At 44.0% G+C, this 18,071-nt stretch overlaps 2 protein-coding genes and 1 long non-coding RNA gene across 5 annotated transcripts; 2 read left to right on the top strand and 1 right to left on the bottom strand.

Annotated features, from left to right (window-relative positions):
* Positions 1-5,316: 5,316 nt before the first annotated feature.
* LOC117854884 (uncharacterized) lies at positions 5,317-7,089 on the bottom strand. Its single transcript, XM_034737146.2, has 3 exons — positions 6,743-7,089; positions 5,927-6,070; positions 5,317-5,813 (listed from the first exon to the last, which is right to left on the bottom strand). Exons 1-3 carry the CDS (start codon positions 6,935-6,937, stop codon positions 5,670-5,672), a joined length of 483 nt encoding a protein of 160 aa, XP_034593037.1. The 5' UTR covers positions 6,938-7,089; the 3' UTR covers positions 5,317-5,669.
* A 4,538-nt stretch (positions 7,090-11,627) lies between these two features.
* Positions 11,628-13,095, top strand: LOC140222753 (uncharacterized). 2 transcript variants are annotated; one of them, XR_011898249.1, is made up of 3 exons: positions 11,639-11,886; positions 11,984-12,063; positions 12,811-13,095. It is a non-coding gene; the product is annotated as an uncharacterized lncRNA (long non-coding RNA). The 2 variants fall into 2 exon arrangements; XR_011898248.1 differs by having other exon boundaries at positions 11,628-11,886; positions 11,984-13,095.
* Positions 13,096-14,174: 1,079 nt separating this feature from the next.
* On the top strand, positions 14,175-17,635 carry LOC117857953 (proline-rich receptor-like protein kinase PERK13). Of its 2 annotated transcripts, none has more exons than XM_034740885.2 (7): positions 14,175-15,121; positions 15,879-16,286; positions 16,375-16,535; positions 16,639-16,712; positions 16,819-16,963; positions 17,061-17,210; positions 17,290-17,635. In XM_034740885.2, exons 1-7 carry the CDS (start codon positions 15,046-15,048, stop codon positions 17,365-17,367), a joined length of 1,092 nt encoding a protein of 363 aa, XP_034596776.1. In that variant the 5' UTR covers positions 14,175-15,045; the 3' UTR covers positions 17,368-17,635. The 2 variants fall into 2 exon arrangements, with proteins under 2 accessions (XP_034596776.1, XP_034596777.1); XM_034740886.2 differs by having other exon boundaries at positions 15,438-16,286.
* Positions 17,636-18,071: the final 436 nt, after the last annotated feature.

Here is an 18,071-nt window from a genome sequence, read left to right as displayed (position 1 = left end):
CTATGTTTACTACTCTTAATTACTATCTAAACATTCGATGTGATAGGAATTTTAGGAGCTCCTAAAGAACCAAACGAGACCTTAGCCTACTTACTACTACTGTAGATATGGTTCCTGTGAGATGAGATGATTAGAACTGTATGTGAGATGAAAGGAACAGGATGAATCAAACATAAAATTTCATAAATACAATACTTTAAATTTAATAAATATATTAAGTTTCCTTTGTATGGACCAAACATAATTTTTTTCATAAATAATTACTTTTCATCAAATTTATCAAGATACTCTTCTTTTCTTTTTTCTTTGTATCTTTTCTTTGTCTTTGTATCTAAAGGAAATTTGAATTTAAAATGGTAGGGGTCGCGCATACCCTGTCACAGATTACGACATCCACTCGCCTCCTTAGGAGATGGTAGGCTAGCGCTTCTCCAAAGTGTAGTGGAGGCCGCTAACCTATTTGGAGGCCGCTTTAACGTCTGTTTGGTTCCCTTACTTATTATAAGCAGTTAAAGGTTGCTTATTTGAAGTTGCTTATTTTTAGTCCTAGTTGTTTGGTTGCTTGGGCTAAACAACATTGAATGAGGTAGACATTGACATGTTTGCCCTTAATTATTGCTGCCCCTGCTCTTTTTCCTTCCCCCACAGTCCCACTCCTCCATGGCAGAGCTCCAAATCCATGGCCATCGGCACCTCACGCGCGCCGGCCTCCGCGCCGCGCAGGTCCCCCTCCTCCTCCCCCGCCGCCTCCGCGTGCTGCAACTGGGACGCCGGCGACCGCGTCGCGTCCCTACGCCTCCCCACGTGCAGCCTCGCGGGGCCCCTCCCTCCTCCTCGTCCTGATGGCCTTGAGCACAATGGCCGCCGGAAGCCCCGCCACCGTCGGAAGCCCATCCCCCGCCGCTGCCAGAAGCCCCATCCCCCGCCGCCGTTGCCCCATCCCCCGCCTCCAGGCGGCTGCTCCCCTTCCTCCCTCCTCCGGCTCCCGCGGTCGCCCAGGCGGCTCCGGCGCGCGCTGCGGGTCGTCGCGGCGGCCGTGGCCGCGGGGGACGAGGCGGATGTGCTCCCGGGGCCTAGGGGCGAGGCAGTGCCGGGAAGGCTCGAGGAGCCGCAGGACATCGGCGGCCTCGCCTTCTAGGGTGACGTGGCGGGGGCTTCGCCGGCGGCGGCGAGTTCAGGGGCTTCCGGCGGCCGGGATCTAAGGGGAGCGACGTGCGGTGGCGGGGGATCCGGGTGGGTGCGTGCGGCGGCGGGATGGCGCAGGGGCGCTGGGGCAAGCGGATGCGAGGAAGGAGCGCTAGGGGAAGAAGAGAGGGGATGGGGGGGGAGAGAAAGGGGAGTCAGCGAGACAATAAATGAGGGCAGGGGTGTAAAGACCATCTTTTAGCCCCCATAAGCAATCCTTGTGTTACTTATGAGCTAAAAATAAGCAGCTCCATAAGCAACCTAATAAGCAAAGGTGTTTGGTTGCATAAGCAAATAAGTTACTTATTTTTAGTGCTTATATTTTAGCAACTCAAACCAAACAGGCCTAGTAACCTGGCGTTAGTTTTGTAGCCTAACCACGTCGCCAGCAAGACTAAAGGTCCCGGTACGGGACTAAACCCTGTGTCTTTCTTTCCACAAGCTTTGTCCAGGACTCGATGTTACCATCGTTTAAGACCGCAAGTTTTCTCCGGCGACGAGTACCTGTCCGTCAGCCCATGAACTCAGCAAGCCCACGTTCGCTTGTTAACACGTGCTCCCTCCGTCTCTAAATAACTCTCGTTTTCGCTTTCCGAGAAACAACTTTAACTAAATATATATACAAAATATTAATATTTCTGATACAAAATTAATATCATTAGATAGATATTTGAATCTAGTTTTTTAATAAATTTATTTGAAGATACAAATAGTGCACGTATTTTCTACAAATTTAGTCAAAACGGAAACCAAAAGCGACAGTTATTTAGGGACGGAGGGAGTAACTAAGAACGGCCCAACTTCCCTAAAAAGATAAGCACGGGCCAACGAGAGTGCGGTATCCGTGTCATTCGTGACATTTTGCGCACCGACCGTGTACAAATGGTCATAATCTCTACTCCTAAAAAAAGCAAAAGGAAGACATTTTTTCGTACGTCATTCCTTCCGCTCGACTTCGTCCCGCGCTAGAGGCGATTTGCACCGTCCGATCTAGACTTTTTCGTCGTACGTCGTGCGCCTCCGATCCGTGGCCCTCATTCCGTCCAATCCCCCTCCACCCCTTCGAGCCGTCCCTTCGCCTGCCTCCCCAGTTCCATGCCACCATCGCCTCCGCCAACGCCACCATCCCACACGCATCCGCGCCTCCGCCGCCTTACCTGCGCCGCCGACCCTGGCATCCCCCCAAAACGAGCCGCCGTCCGTAGCCTTGAACCCCTCCAGCGCCGTCATCTCCAACCCCATCGTTCGTCGCCTCCAAGCCGCCCTCCTCCGCTCCCTCCTCGATGACCCATCGGCTGTCTACGCCGCCGCCGCGTCGTGGTCGCGGCGCGGGAGGACTGGGGACCGCTGCGAGTGTCCAAGAGGGCGCACTTCACGCCGGCGCACCACCACTCGACGTCCGCGGCGGCGATGGCGACGGCCACCACGCGCCTGCACGGGTCCGCGCCGTCGGCCGCGGCGGCAACGCTGTGCCCGCCGCACCTCCTCACGGTGGCATCCTCGGCATCCTCCTGGTGGAGCAGATTGTGCGCTCCAAGATCTACCAGAGCACCTACTGGAAGGAGCAATGCTTCGGCCTCACCGTCGAGATGCTGGTTGACTAGGTCATGGAGCTCCACAAGGCCAAGCACGAGAAGAGCCTGTAGAAGAGGAGCCCTCAACTAATCGGCTGCCCTCGCTATCCCTGATGTGCAGCTGCCGCCGGTGATGCTAGGAAAGGGCCAACTGTTAATATCCGCATGTGATGTGCAGCCTGTCCCTTTTTGTTCATACTTAAACGGATTAGCATTACATTATTCACGTCTTTACCATTAAGATTAGATCACCATCTTGATGCCTATGGAGATATGGTTGTCATCTTTACCATTAAGATTAGATCACCATCTTGATGCCTGTGGAGATATGGTTATTTAGACCCGACGGAGATTAACAATCACCAGCATCAGTGTCTAAATCTAATAGTACTGTTAGATGAAACTGTTTATATGCATGCTTGATGAAAATTTATACAATTGAGAGAAATAATGCGTTGGGGTAACGACTATGCGTTGGGGTAACGACTGTAGGCTTGCCCGTGTGTTGCCATGGGGAGATGTAAGTTTTCCTACCCGTGCATTGTTCATGTATTTGTACAGTCAAGTACAAAATCAAGCTACTTGATGAATCGATAGTTGAAGAATCTCCATAAGAAGGATCAACCTTCTTTGTTAATGAAGGTAATTGCACATAATCTTTATTCAAATGATTAACTGTTATAGAGCTCTTCTCAGTAGTGCTCATAATGTTCTTGTAAAGCCTGAAAACAACATGTATTGGATGGGAAAAATGTTCTGTTGTGATGTGTGAGATTGAATCAAATTTATATTTTTTTCAGGGCACGTCTATCCAGCACTGCCTAAGGTCCCAAAAACAATGAAGGAAGGAGAGAGAGGTGTTGTGTTGGTGTAATCACAATGTAATTCTCAAAGTTATATTTATATAAAAAAAGTTCTGCGTTGTCAGTTCTTCTTCGTGCAACCCCTAATGTTGTAAAACCATACTTGCTAAATTTTAACATTAGTTACTATCTTATTTTACTTAAAAAAAGAGTTACTATCTTTCTTACTACGTCTAATTGAGTAAGAATTTTCTCCTGATGCAACTGATTCTATCAGCTAGCTGTGTTTCAATGTGTAACATATACATAATTCCATTAAGTCCATATGACAAATATATATTTGAAAGTTGACCGGTTAACTTGTTGCACGCTGTCAGTTGAGATATTTGAAAATTATTTGGGATGCAATGTAACACTTACCTTTTTTGAGGTCTCCCTAACCATGAGACTTGTGCACTATTTTTCTTATTCTCACTATGTTTTTCTGTGGTATTGTGATGTCACACTACACTTGGCATAATGTGACAGAGCTCAATAGTGACAACCAAGTAATTATACTCAGTCTATAATTTATTCCACCAGTAATGTTTATAGCAAGTTAAATAAAAAGATACCAATTGATTTTCTTTGGACTTTTTTTATCTACTCAGGCATGCCTTTGCAACTTTGTCCTTCATTGCCGAGATTTTCCTTTTCCTGTATGTTGGTATGGATGCTTCTGATATCGAAAAGTGGAAGTTTGCCAGTGACAGGTCAGTTTAATGCACTTTCAGCTATAAATACCTTTCTTTATTTATTAACACTCAGTTTTGTTGTTTACCATTTGTAGACCTGGAAAATCCATTGGCATAAGCTCAATTTTGCTAGGACTAGTTCCGGTGGAAAGAGCTGCTTTTGTTTTTTCCCTGTCTTTCTTGTCCAACTTAACGAAAAAGACACCTTTGGAGAAAATAACCTGGAGACAACAGGTGAGCAATTGTTTAGATTTTTTTTTGCTGTACTGACTTTTTCCTATAGGATCATTTCGTTGTCGTCTTGGACTAGCAGTTCACAAGATCTGGACACGCTCAGCTGCAAGGCAATGCGATAATGATCACCAGCACAATCACTGTCATCCTATTTAGCACCATGGTGAGTCATCACGCTCAGCTGCACGGCAATGCGATAATGATCACCAGCACAATCACTGTCTTCCTATTTAGCACCATGGCAATGCGATAATGATCACCAGCACAATCACTGCCATCCTATTTAGCACCATGGTGAGTTCCAATATTCGTATAATGCAATGTGTCAGCTTATCATGTAGTATGCCCTGACATGCATGTATTCACCATTAAGCTAACCCAAAAAGGCTCAGGTCGATTGTCACATCAAACCAGTCAATGTCTAGGGAATTAAATCTGGAAGCTTGTGGTAGTGAACAAGATCTTATCCTTTCTAAATAGATAACTGACAGGAATGCAAGGTTATGTTATAAGAACTCATAATATGGTCCCCTATTATTTCTTACCCCTTCTGAAGAGATCACCTTGCTTTATTTGATTACTCCTGTTCACAGCATGGCTTTCGAAATATCAAAATAGCTGAAGAAACGCTATCTGCTACTTGTCTTTCATGGCCACAAGTATTTCTTTTGAGAACTACGGTCACATGAATATAGCAACCATGTTTGCTAAAAAGAATGAATATGTCAACCAACTTTATTCTATGAATGCTTTTGAAAGTTTGCAATGTTAACCAGGTGTTCGGGATGATGACGAAGCCATTGATCCGGTTCTTGCATACATCTTATAAACCTTTGTGTACAGATATTGTAAGTGTTTCATATTTTTTAAGCTATCTTATAAATCTTATACTTATTTCATATTTGTACATGTTTCATATTTTTATTATCTTGTTGAATCCAATATCTTGCAATATAAATATTTAGTTGCCCGTAACAACGCACGGGCACGATCCTAGCACCTCTTAAAACAGAGGAAGTGAACACACACAGTCGACGACGATGGGCCGGAGACAGAAGACCGCTGGAGAAATAAACAGCTAGCGAGATCGTGATCATGACCGCCGGCTGCGCGTGCCCCTGAATAATCCTGCTGATCCATCACAGTTTGCTGGAGACGGCGAGGTACTTGGTGTGCCGGCCGTGCGCGATCACCTCGCCGGTGCCCTTCTTCCTGACCTCCACCGTCACGCACCCCGTCGTCTCGCCGATGCCCAGAACCCTCGCATCGATCTCGATCTCCTCCTGCATGCACAGGACGCGTACGTACACACGTGTACGTGTATTATCAATTAAAAAAGCTTGACTAATGGGTTGAATTAAAGCACTGTTAGTGCATGGATCGTCGCCTCACGCACGTTTGCACGGGCAGCGTTTAGGTACGAGATGGTGATCTCCAGGGACACCCCCGTCGTCGGCGAGCCGCCGGCGAAGAACACGGCCGACCCAACCAGGTCGACCAGAGATGCCAACGCCCCTCCATGCATGCGCTTGCTCCCGTCCTTCTCGGATTTGACGTGAGTGCATAGTCAAATTTACGGACATGTATCATTGATTAGACAAAACTAAAGTACTGAATACAGCTAATAAAGTTTTTTTTTCTGAAACGATAAAGATGATATAGAATCAACAAGTTAATTAAGGCTCATCTTCCAAAAATCTCAGCTTAGTTGGTTAATTAGGTCCATTGTAGATAAATATGTCCATTCAGGTTCGAGTCTGTAACCTCTCGTAAATATTTTTAACTGAAATTTCACATTTGCTAGTAAGTATATTATTTGATCCTACCATAGCATATAATCAAAAACTCATCTTCCAAAAATCTCATGAATAGAGTATAGCTTAGTTGGTTAGATCCATTGTGGATAAATATGTCCATTCGGGGTCGAGCCTCTGACCTCGTAAACATTTTTAACTGAACTTTCACCCTAATCCGCAATATAAGTATATTTAAGATTGTTGCTAATCAGACCAGGGATGGAGCTAGAAAAGATTCGAAGAGGGGAGCGTCTAAGAACATCCTCAAGTAGCTTTAATTTTAGAAAGAAGCTTCACCCTGCGGCCTTGCCAAGCCATGCAGTAATAAAATCTCCTAGTATATACGTTCCTTACTATACCGAAAAAAAGATATATGTAGCAGGCGGCTTTATTTATAGTTAGCGACCCCTACTTACCGTCAGGCGAGTCGGCACCGTGAAAGAGCAGATCAGGGCGCGGCCGGGCTCGATGGCGTCGACGCGCAGGCCGGCGACGGTGAAGACGTCGTATAGCTTGCTGGCGACGCCCGGTTCGAGCTGCCAGTCCATCACCGGCCCTCCCTCCACCGCGACCTCGCCGTCTTTGCTCCGGTGGTCTTCCTGCTTGCCCATGCTAGCGCCTGCGTGGAATAGTCCTCCTGGTGCTGCAGGCTAATCGCTGCAAGCAGCAGAGCCCTTCACACACAGCAGAGCCCTAGATCTATATAACTATATATAGAGAGAGGGGGGCTGCGTTCAGTTCACTCTTCACACACAGCAAGTCAGAAATTCGTAAGCATCTATCGTGATATTCGATGTGATAGAAACTAAACTTTAGTTCCTGCAACCACACTTAAGACCCCTTCTTCCGGGGTTCTTCCGGGGTCCTACCGTGCATAGGCATCTGGGCCACGTCACCCTTTTTCGCGGCTGTCGGATCGCGACCAATCCGGCCGTCCGGAGGCTGGGACGGGCGTATGTAATTGTTTGTGTTCCTATTTGTTTCCATGCTCAAGGAGCTGTTCTGCTACCAATCTATTGTTTTGCTGGAACCAAAAGAAGCTGCCCAAAACATGTTTGTTATTACCATGGATCTTGCTCTCCTGTTATGTGAGACCACTAATGACCAGTGTTTGAAACAGGGCTTGCCTCATCGACTATGTTGGAGTTATTGTATAGTTTCAGACAGTGTGTCCATACTAAGCTATAGATCATTTTGCTACATATGTTCTTAGGGTCATGCAGCTCTGTCTCTGAATCTATATTATCAATTACAGTTGCAGAAGAAGATTTTTTTGGCAGCTGAAGAATCAGAGTTTTTGAATATGTGAGCCATTGCATCTCCCCTACAACTATTGTGTTGTCATGTCGTGTTCACAGTCCAGTTTTCCATTCCGAGCGCCAAGGTGAGATGTGTGCTCCCTCTTCTCACCATTTCTCTTATAATTTTGTCCATTTATGTCTCAAATTCTTGAGAGCGACGGACGCTTGATCTGGGGTGTTTTTTTTATAGAATAATGATTAGTACCATGGTTCATTCTAGAAAACATTTTCCGTGATTTTTACATACTCTTCTTGCACAAGAATGGACATTCAGAGATCAAATTTCTAGAACTAAAATACTTCTTCCTCCTCCAGTCCTCCATAGGAGAATGGGCATTCGGAGATCAAAATTTGAAGAAAAGTAGGCAGCCGACAGTATCAGACTTTAATCTAGACCATATCTTACACGTGTTTTTGTATTATTCAACTCAATTAGTTCTCGCTCGTTCTATATCAAATATTTTAAAGCAATACAGCAACATGTATATGTGATACATGCATAGTACTTGTACCTAACTTAATTTTACCAAACAAAGTTAGCTACTACTTCAGTCTCATAGCAAGCTTGTTCATTTATTTTCTCTGAACGGAAGATAGCCAACTTATGTTCCTGATACAGATCCAGAGGCTCCTTCATGCAAAATCATTACCAGGTCGAATGCACATTAGGGCACTGATGTATGCATATGTCTTCTAGAGATTCATGGCACTAGCACTAACACCTGATCGCTGTTGTCAAAGCACTAATTCCTAATGTGTATGGCTGCTGTCATTCCCTTAGGGCCTGCTTGGAATACTGGGTTTCACAGGCAATAGTTCATTCCTGTAGGATTCTGAGAAAAAAAGAAAATCCATCCACTCTTGGGATAATGCCCTTTGTGAATTCTGATTTCTTTGGGTTGTGTGTTAATACAAGCTGTCAAGATTTCTGCATTGGTTGGAGTAACCGTTCTGCTGGTGCCGCCCAATTTTTGCTGTGCATGACCCTCCCACCAGCACAATCCTCCTCCCCACCATGCAGCCCCATCAACAAAACTTTATACCTAGACTGATGTAGCCGACGACTGCAGACTGCAGAAAAGACATTCCTGGCTATAGGAGGAGTCAGGATGCCATACATCCACCACAAGGGCACGCCGCTGTTCCAGACCATGGAAGGAGCAGCAGGCAGCCGTGGCCATGCCTGGGTCATGGGTGTAGCAATGCATGGGTCATTGCCATCTTATATCATCGTTCTAGAAGATCATGAATCCTGATATGCCTAAACTGTACGATTATTGGATAATAGAGTACCGAATTTCGCCTGATTTTTAATACTCTTTTCAAGCCACACAAAATTTATCAACCTTTTTTTAGCAGGGAAGCAATCTTATGTTTCTGATGACTATTTTTCTTGGTTGATAGAACAATACTGGATTATTTTATTGTGTTGCATTAAAACATCCCAGTAATTACGATAACGCAATCTTTGTTTGACCATGATGGACTACTTTTGGACCCCTGGTGTTTACCTTTTTTTGCGTTTGCTCGCCTTTAGAAATATGCAGAATCAAGAAAAGAGATAAGACAGCAGACTAGATGCACACTCCAGAGAAGAACGCATGTACCTTTGTAGATGTCTCTTGCATTTTCGTTTTTTTTACAAATTTCCTTAAAAAAATTGTACTTGTTCTAGTGGGTGGACTTGTTTGTATTTTTTTTTGAGGTTAAGGTTTCATTAATAGATCGTCTGTTGCTTGATGCCTTTTCCAGGATTCATTTTTCTGCGCAAATGTTTCCCTAGGGCATGAAACAAAGAGCATCTACTAATTTTAGGCCAGGTATTATGTGGATAAGAAACAATAGTTTTAATTTCACGGAACTTTAAATTCCCTCTGCATGTTTGCTGAAATGTAATTATACCCTCAACAAATATATGCTTGGTCGTTCGTAGTTTTAGCTCCTTTATTACTTACTGCATGGATGTTCACGTATGATGCAAGTTTCATGCTGTAACTTGGTTCTGAAATGTGAATGACATCCCTGACTTCAAATTATGTGTGCTAACCATTGTTTTCCTGATGGCCTTTTCTTCTAGCAATGCGTTACAATTTTATGCATATATGGAACATAATAAGTTGCAGTATGGAGAGCTTGCAATCATCTCGATCACAGGATTCTGTTCTTGTTTGAATAGTCCCTTGAAATAAGCTTTGTTATTTTGGCATAAAACTGTTAATTGCTCAGATACTTATGGGATTAGAAGTGATTGGACTAATAGCCAGAACTCAGAAATTGGTTATTGGATACACGAGTAAAAGAAAAGTATGAGCAAGCGGACTATGTTACCAGTCTAGTTTAGGTGTAATAGTACAAAAAGGCTATTTTCTGTCGAGCTGTACTCTGTTTGAAACTTATTGGACGATGGTAGGCTGAGCTGAGCTAAGTAACCAAAGTTGTGCTGTCCTGGATATAACAGGAACTTAATCATGCTTTCTACAGTTAAAAATGAACCACCCATCAGTAGCAAGATCAAATGACTACTGCTAAAAAAATGGTAGTATTGCTCGTGGTATCGGTAACCTACAAAGTTTCCTAAATGTTTCATTGTGCGTTTGATCTTAGGGGGTGTTTGAATACACCCGCTAAAGTTTAGCACTTGTCACATCGGATGTTTGAATACTAATTAGGAGTATTAAACATAGGCTAATTACAAAACTAATTGCACAGATGGAGTCTAATTCGCGAGATGAATCTATTAAGCCTAATTAGTCCAATGTGGTGCTACAGTAACCATCTGATAATGATAGATTAATTAGGCTTAATAGATTTGTCTTGCGAATTAGTCCAGGGGTTCTGCAATTAGTTTTATAATTAGCTCATATTTAGTCCTCCTAATTAGCATCCGAACATCCGATGTGACACTGCTAAAGTTTAGCACCTAGTATTCAAACACCCCCTAAATTCGTGATTCGATTTATGCAAATACGGTTTTACTACATATGCAAATAACAGCAAATCATTTGGTTTGGCCTTACCAACTTAAACCCATGATGGAAAAGTCCAATCTATTCAATTCCGTGGTGTAGCTATTATTTCCTTACAATAGGGAACTACTTCAGAGGCATCTGCAATATTAATAGGACTTTATATATTGATTGATTGGATTAGTCGTATATTTTTTTATGCAGCTGCTAATTGGTCTTTTTTTTCCTGATGAAGGTGTTCTTGGCTGAAATTTATTTTTCGCTTTCTTTGTTCTGACTGCTCTGCTCCTGACCATGGTGTGGTTTTGGATTGTGCCTTGAGATCACTTTGCACTTTTAAACTCAAGAGGAAGAAAAGATACATCTTTATACTTTCACATACAAATTTCTTGCTACATTTATATCTCAAGACTCGAGTAGATCTTGCTACATTTATGAAGGCTGTTTTGCTTTGTGTCGAGTATGGTCCATAATTTTCTATAGGGATTTGATAATCTTACCAGTTGTTTAGAATTTGGTTCTTCCATTACAACTTGATTAGGCGGGCAATTCTCCCCCTCACCGTATCTTTCTTATTGAAAGTTTGCTGATCTTTAATTTTTTTATTTAACAAATCGAAGAAAGCATCAGTTCCAGCAATTCAGAAACTCACATAAATGTGATTTCCTTGAAGTCTGCTAATATTCGTTTATTTATTCTAAATTAAACCAATTTACAAAAATGAGAATAACGTATATGTGAATAGGGTGCACATGAAGTCTGCGCATGTGTGTTGTTGATGTTTTGTATTATATAACGGTTCTTGACCGACGAGGTTTTACTATACACAATACTACATTATACTACTGTTCGACGAGGTTTTACTGTACACAATACTATCTTATACTACTGTTCGAAAAGGATTCAGATCCGACGGTTAAGATACTACTAAAATCTTAAGCTGTAGTACGTATAAATAGTATATGCAGTATGAGGGTACGATCTTAAAACGATACTGTGAAATATATCAAATCTTTCGTAATTATCCTATCTTCTTTCCTTCGTTTCCACGTCTCGCTCGCACGCGCACTGGGCGGCGGCGGCGACTATGCGGCGGGGGGCGACGACGGCCTCGTCAAGCGCAACATCCGGAGGCGGCCACGACTCCCCGCCCGTCTTCATCCCGCTTCCTCCCGTTTGTGGCCGAGCCCTCCCCGCGACACGCCGTCGCCGCCGCGCGCCTCGTAGAAGAGAGGGAGGCGGCCGTCGCACCGACCCCGCTCCACCCCCACCTGATTTCCTCGGCATCGATCGGTAAGTGGGCCCCCGTACTCCCTCTCTTGATTCGATCGATTCGATCTGAGGAGCCCTACCCTAGGATTGATTTGATCTGTGGATTTTGGGGATTTAGGGTTTGATCCATGGCGTCGAAGAGGATCCTGAAGGAGTTGAAGGACCTGCAGAAGGATCCGCCCACCTCCTGCAGCGCAAGTGATTTGCTCTTTAACACGGTGGTTTTTGTCCAGATCTTGCCGAATTGTGCTGCGATGAACGCGTTACCCATGCGCTAGAGTTGTAGGTTGATGTGTCTCGTTGGCTTACGATTGCTTCATTTTTGAGTCTTAGTTTCTTAGTTGCATGATGTGTGTGCTGGTTTGTGGGATTATTTTGTCTAAGGTCCTTGTGAACTCTAATGATCCAATTTGATTATGCTTGTGTCATGTTCTATGTGATTGATTCAAAAGTACTTTAGCCTTCAATGCTTCAGAATTTTTCTATCGTTGCTTCCTTTCTTTTAAATGTGAAGTTACTGCCAGTTCACCCCATGCATGTGTTAAGTTTGGTCCAATTACAGCCTGTGTTAATGCATGCAAGCATACAAGGTTAGCACAGATTATCTTCAGAATGTTGGTCTTCAGTAAAGTACTATATGCTAATTATATCAGGTTAGCTAAGCACCATAGCACTGGGAAACGATTTGCACTGCTATTAAACTATGACAAATCTATTGTGTCAGGGAAACCATGATTTGATAGCAGGGAGGAAGACTTACACGGCCTGTAGAGCTTGGTTGCTTCTTGATATGTCTTGGCGGCTCAAAATTGGTTGCTTCTGATGAATGAATCTGATAAAATTGGCTTGGCGGCTCAAAATTGGTTGCTTCTGATGAATGAATCTGATAAAATTGGCTTGGCTTGGTTGCTTCTTGATCTGATTGCTTCTTGATCTGTTGCGCAGGTGGTGTATGCTCCTGGTCTTGTGCGTCACGATTGATGGGTGGCACCGAAGAATTAGCTCCGTCCACGTTGTTCTGTTGCACCGAAGAGTTAGGATGAGGATTGATCGGATGGGGGCTATTTATTTATACAGGGATTTGATTGGAGTCATGGACTGGATGGATTCCTTTTATGCTCAGGTTGGACTGTCTGTCTTTGCTTGTGCTTCATCGAAATACATCTGTGTATATTGTTCGGTTCAGACTTTTGATTCGAGTGCAATAACCACCATTTGTTCTGCTGGACACTACTTGTTGACACACTATAGAGTGGTATACCTGTGAAACAAAGGAGTATGCCACCAAGGGAGACCCATCCTTTCTTCCTGTTCCTTCAGAAATAGTCGATGATGTATTTCAGGTTTAATGCCCTGATCAGGTTGTAAACCCCAACTCCCCCAATGAGAAGCCAAAGGAGGATTGATGGGGGCGAACAAGTAACCGACTTTATCAGTCCCGAACCTCTGGATCGCGAACAACACCACCAAAATTCCCAGTGATCCAAACTATCTCATCTGTGGAAAATGCCACATGTCATTGTCATGCATGCACACCCTGTATTCATACGCACTATGAAATCAATTATGCAATCTTTGTGAATTCATTTTCAGGACAGCAAACATGTTTCTTGTTTGAATAAAAAATACAGCAAACACCTCTCCCTTCCTCCTGACAGGAAACATGTTGCGGAAAGTGAACATCTAAACAGCAAAAACTGACTCACGGGACACTACATTCGTGGCTCCAACTTCCAACTGATTTCACATGTCCTAAATTGATTACATACAAAATAGCAGTGGTAGTGGTAGCTGACAGACCAACTGATCTAAAATGCTGACAGATATTTCTATCTTTTCTAATAAGGATGGCATCTGTTGCTTTTTATACGACGGTGCTGCTGTCCACAATTCCGCACACGTTCACGCGGAGGACATTCAGGACATGAGGTACATGATGTTGACGCACTTGAATATTTCTATATTTTCTAATAAGGATGGCATCTGTTGCTTTTATACGAAGGGTAGAGGCCTAGAGGGTCCTCTCACCCTCAATAAAAGCAGTAAAAATTCGGTGCCAGAGCTTAAAACAAAAGAAACAGCAGTGTATCACCCAAGTTCTTACATACCGTAAGGCGGGGAGGGATGGCGGCGAAGGAGCAGAGAAAGCGGCCCGCCTCGATGATGGCGTCGACGCGGAGGCCGGAGACGGTGAAGACGTCGTAACACAGCTTGCTGCGCATGCCCGGCGCCTGCCACGTGCCACCCCTCCACCGCCGCAGCGTCGCCGCCGTATTTGCTCCTGCCTTTCAGCTTGGACGTCCTGCTAGCTCCGGCGTGGAGTGGAATAGGCCGACTGACACTGATCGTGCTCGCTAAGCGCCGCTAGTGCTCGATAAACGATAAACACACGCTCGTCAGTTGCATTGTAGACGGGACCTGCTGCTTATTTTCGGGGGTGTTTGGGAGGAGGGGGTTAAATTTTAACCTCCATCACATCGAATGTTTGACACTAATTAGAAGCATTAAACGTAGATTAATTATAAAATTAATTACACAATCCTTAAGCTAAATCGCAAGACGAATCTATTACACAATCCCTGCTATCGTTTGATAGCTACGAACCAGTTTTGTCCACGGCCACGCCCACAAATTGAAGGAGCGTTGCTCGTTGAAAAGTCCCATGTTCGTCAGACAGACGCTAGGTTTGTTAGAAAACTTTTGCAGCAGCTTTTTTTTTTTGAGTCAGCTGGGCCGATCCCGAATCCAGCCCAAATAATTTCACACACATGGGCTTAGTAGCTTCCAGGAGGCCCAAGCGCCCGCTCCCTCTCTTTCTTGTTCGCGGCTCGCTCCGTCCTTCCCGTCTCCGTGGGCCTTTGTTGCCCGCCGACGAGACGGGAATGTGAGAGGTAATTACGCGGCAACCCAGCTTTGTTGCCCGCCGCCTTTCTCGCTGCCTCCGCCGGCAATCCGACCGGAAGCTTCCGCGCCGCCACCGTCTAGGTCCTCCCATCAGGTCCAAGTCATTGGCGATGGGAGCGAGCGGTGTATCCTTTCCCGGAGCCTCCGAGATGCCCCCAGCACTCCCGGATATACTGCCGTCTCGAGGCCTTCATAGCCTCGCTCCCCGGCAGCCACGATGGGAGCAGGGGCCCGTGGCGGCAGCGGCGGCGGGGTAACAGGAACAGCACCACCAGCATGTCCATACCATCGTGCTGCAACATTGGCGCGGGGGACGGCCAGGCCTCCCCCCAAGGCGGCCTAGCAGACACCGGTATGCATTCTTGATTCTTTTCTTTGTTGGGTGGAGCAATCGAGCAGATACGTGCATTTCGGAAATCGGAGATGCAAGCATTGCTGGAATGTGTTTCTGCCCTGTAGTGCTTAGCGAACATAGATTCCTTAGGCCCCCGTTTGGATCCTTGAATTGAATTCCATTCTGATAATCATAATTTATACACAAATTAATTAAGCTAATATCATAATTTAGACACAAATTAATCAAGCTAATATAGTTGAATGTGGAATATATTTGTATATTATTGTTCTTCATATAGGAGAGATACTTATGTGCTGCATTTCTGCTACAGGAAGCGAGTCGAAGAGCGTGCTATAATTTGCACATTAGAAACATAGCATGAGGATCTACAGAATCAATTTCCATCTCCCACCGCATGAATTTAAGATATGCTTATATCTAAACTTTGGAAAGTGGTGGAACGCCACATTTCAAGATAAATAGCCTGCTCCATTAAGTAGATTCCAATTCCTTCAAAATGAAGCCTTAGGGAATTTATGTACGGTGGATTCCTTCACTAAGTTAAAATATAGCTGTGGTGGAACGCCACATTTCAAGATAAATAGCCTGCTCCATTAAGTAGATTCCAATTCCTTCAAAATGAAGCCTTAGGGAATTTATGTACGGTGGATTTCTTCACTAAGTTAAAATATAGCTGCAACTTTGCTGGTACCTCCCAATAGGTGAATGTTACATGGGCCATCCTCTGCTTGTGTTCTCGCGATCTTTACAGGGGAATGCATTGAAGCAAACATGACCTCACAATACGATACACCAGAAAGGCCAGTTTTGTGCATGGGCTGCGGGCTAAAATCAGCTATTTACATCAATGAATACACGAAATTCCCGTTCTCGGAGATTCAAACTGCAACTTCTGATTTCTCAAAAGAGAACTTGCTGGGTGAGGGTGGTTTTGGACATGTGTACAAGGGCCAGCTCAACGGTGGTCAGCTCATCGCAGCCAAGCTGCGGAAAGAAGCAAGTTTTGAGGGCTATACTGAGTTCTTTACTGAAATGCAAGTATTCAGATTTGCCCGGCACCGAAATATTGTTGGGCTGCTTGGCTATTGCTGCGAGGAGACCCATAACATTTTGGTGTATGAGTATATATGCAACAATTCCCTGGAGTGGCACTTATTTGGTGCGTTGTTCGGTTGATATGCATATTCAATACTTATTGTGAAGATGTTACAGATTAATTGGTTTGCTCTTGTTACTTGGTGAAACAGATCAGTCCGCAAACTTACTAGAGTGGAACAAGAGGCATGCAATTGCCATAGGTATAGCAAAAGGCATGCGCTTCCTACATGAGGAGTGCCGTGCCGGTCCAATCATTCATCTGGATTTGCAACCAAGCAATGTACTGCTGACACATGACTTTGTACCTATGGTAAGCTGGAGAGTACTAGACCTCCCTACTTACTAATACTGTCGTACATGTAAACATGCAAAGGCCTTCTGCATTCTGATGGTATAGGTCCTATCTTTCACAGCTTGGGGACTTTGGTTTTGCAAAATGGAAGGCTTGCAAGGTTTCCAGCGAGACAATGATTCTGGGGCCTTCAGGGTCTGCACAATATCTAATTCTCGCAACGTTATCAGCTCATCACTCAATTTTATGATGACCTGTTTTTCTGACAATGCAAGAAATTTTTTTATCATGTCTCTATCAGATACTTGGCTCCTGAGCATGCTGAACATGGCATAGCTTCTGTCAAAACGGATGTTTTTGCCTTTGGAATTCTTCTTTTCCAGCTGATATCTGGTCGTAAGGTGCTTGAGGAACATGGACGATGGTGCACACATATATTGCAATGGGTATTCCTTCTAGTGAATATGAAATTATGCTTACTATTTTTGTCAATCTGCTTACAAGGTTGGAAACACATCAGCATCACCTGGAATTTTTTTTCAGGCAGAGCCGTTGGTTGAGACCCTTGCACTCAACATACTGGTAGATGACCGCGTCAAAGATACACATGATTCATATGGGTTGTATCATCTAGCCAAAGCTGCCTATCTTTGTGTCAGGACAAATCCAGAGCAACGGCCTTCTATGGGAGAGGTTGGTTTGGTAAATTCAACATATGTGATAGCAGTAATAAGTTTATAATCACAATATGTCTTTCTCTTCTTGTGAACAGGTTGTCCGTCTTATTGAGGTAGAAAATGAGAACATCCAGGATTTGTCTCAACTGTTCATCCCACATTTTACAAACTGATGTTGTAATCAAAAGCGAATTCAGTGCTGTGAGCTCTCTATTGAAGCGCAAAATAGAATTCCCCATTATCAATGGTGATGTTGTTGCACTTCTTTGTATCCTTTCCCTCCCTCCCCTTTCGTCAGTTTCTTCATTTTGCTTTTTCCAGATATATATGTCGTGTATTTGGGAATTACTAGTTCTCCTTTTATTGTTTCCATTGTTTTGTAATGAGATGCCACATTATGAGAGGGGTTCATCCATCTGTGTTATTTGGCTTTAGCTTTTATACAGCGCGCCATGTGGCTGTTGACGAATTTGGATTTTGGATGTGAAATTTGCGAAATTCCTTCTCAACCAGGCTGTCTTTGGATCTCTCCTTTTATATTCCTTCTCAACCTGGCTGACAGAAGACGCTTAATCTTTTTCTTTCTTTGATGTACTGAAGACGCTCGTAATCTGCCAAAAAAAAAAGTTGGCCACTGCTTATTTGAATGCTGCTACTCTATTGCACCAATTCCCTTTTGACCGATTTACTTGTACATGGACATTTGAACACAGATTGCAAAGAGCAAATGCTTTGAACCTTGCGAATGCATGGGTGCTTTATGCAATGACCGTATATTTTCTTCTGAACAATACAGAAGGATGTTGATCATGCCAAATAATGCAGCTGATTCTGTTTCATCAATGACCTCATTCATATATCAAAGATAAATTCAGAC

The sequence above is a fragment of the Setaria viridis genome, chromosome 5 (assembly GCF_005286985.2).
Source record: "Setaria viridis chromosome 5, Setaria_viridis_v4.0, whole genome shotgun sequence".
In the NCBI taxonomy this organism is placed as follows: Eukaryota; Viridiplantae; Streptophyta; class Magnoliopsida; order Poales; family Poaceae; genus Setaria; species Setaria viridis.
Note: the sequence above shows the minus strand (reverse complement) of the source record. Positions and strands in the feature narration are given on the sequence as shown.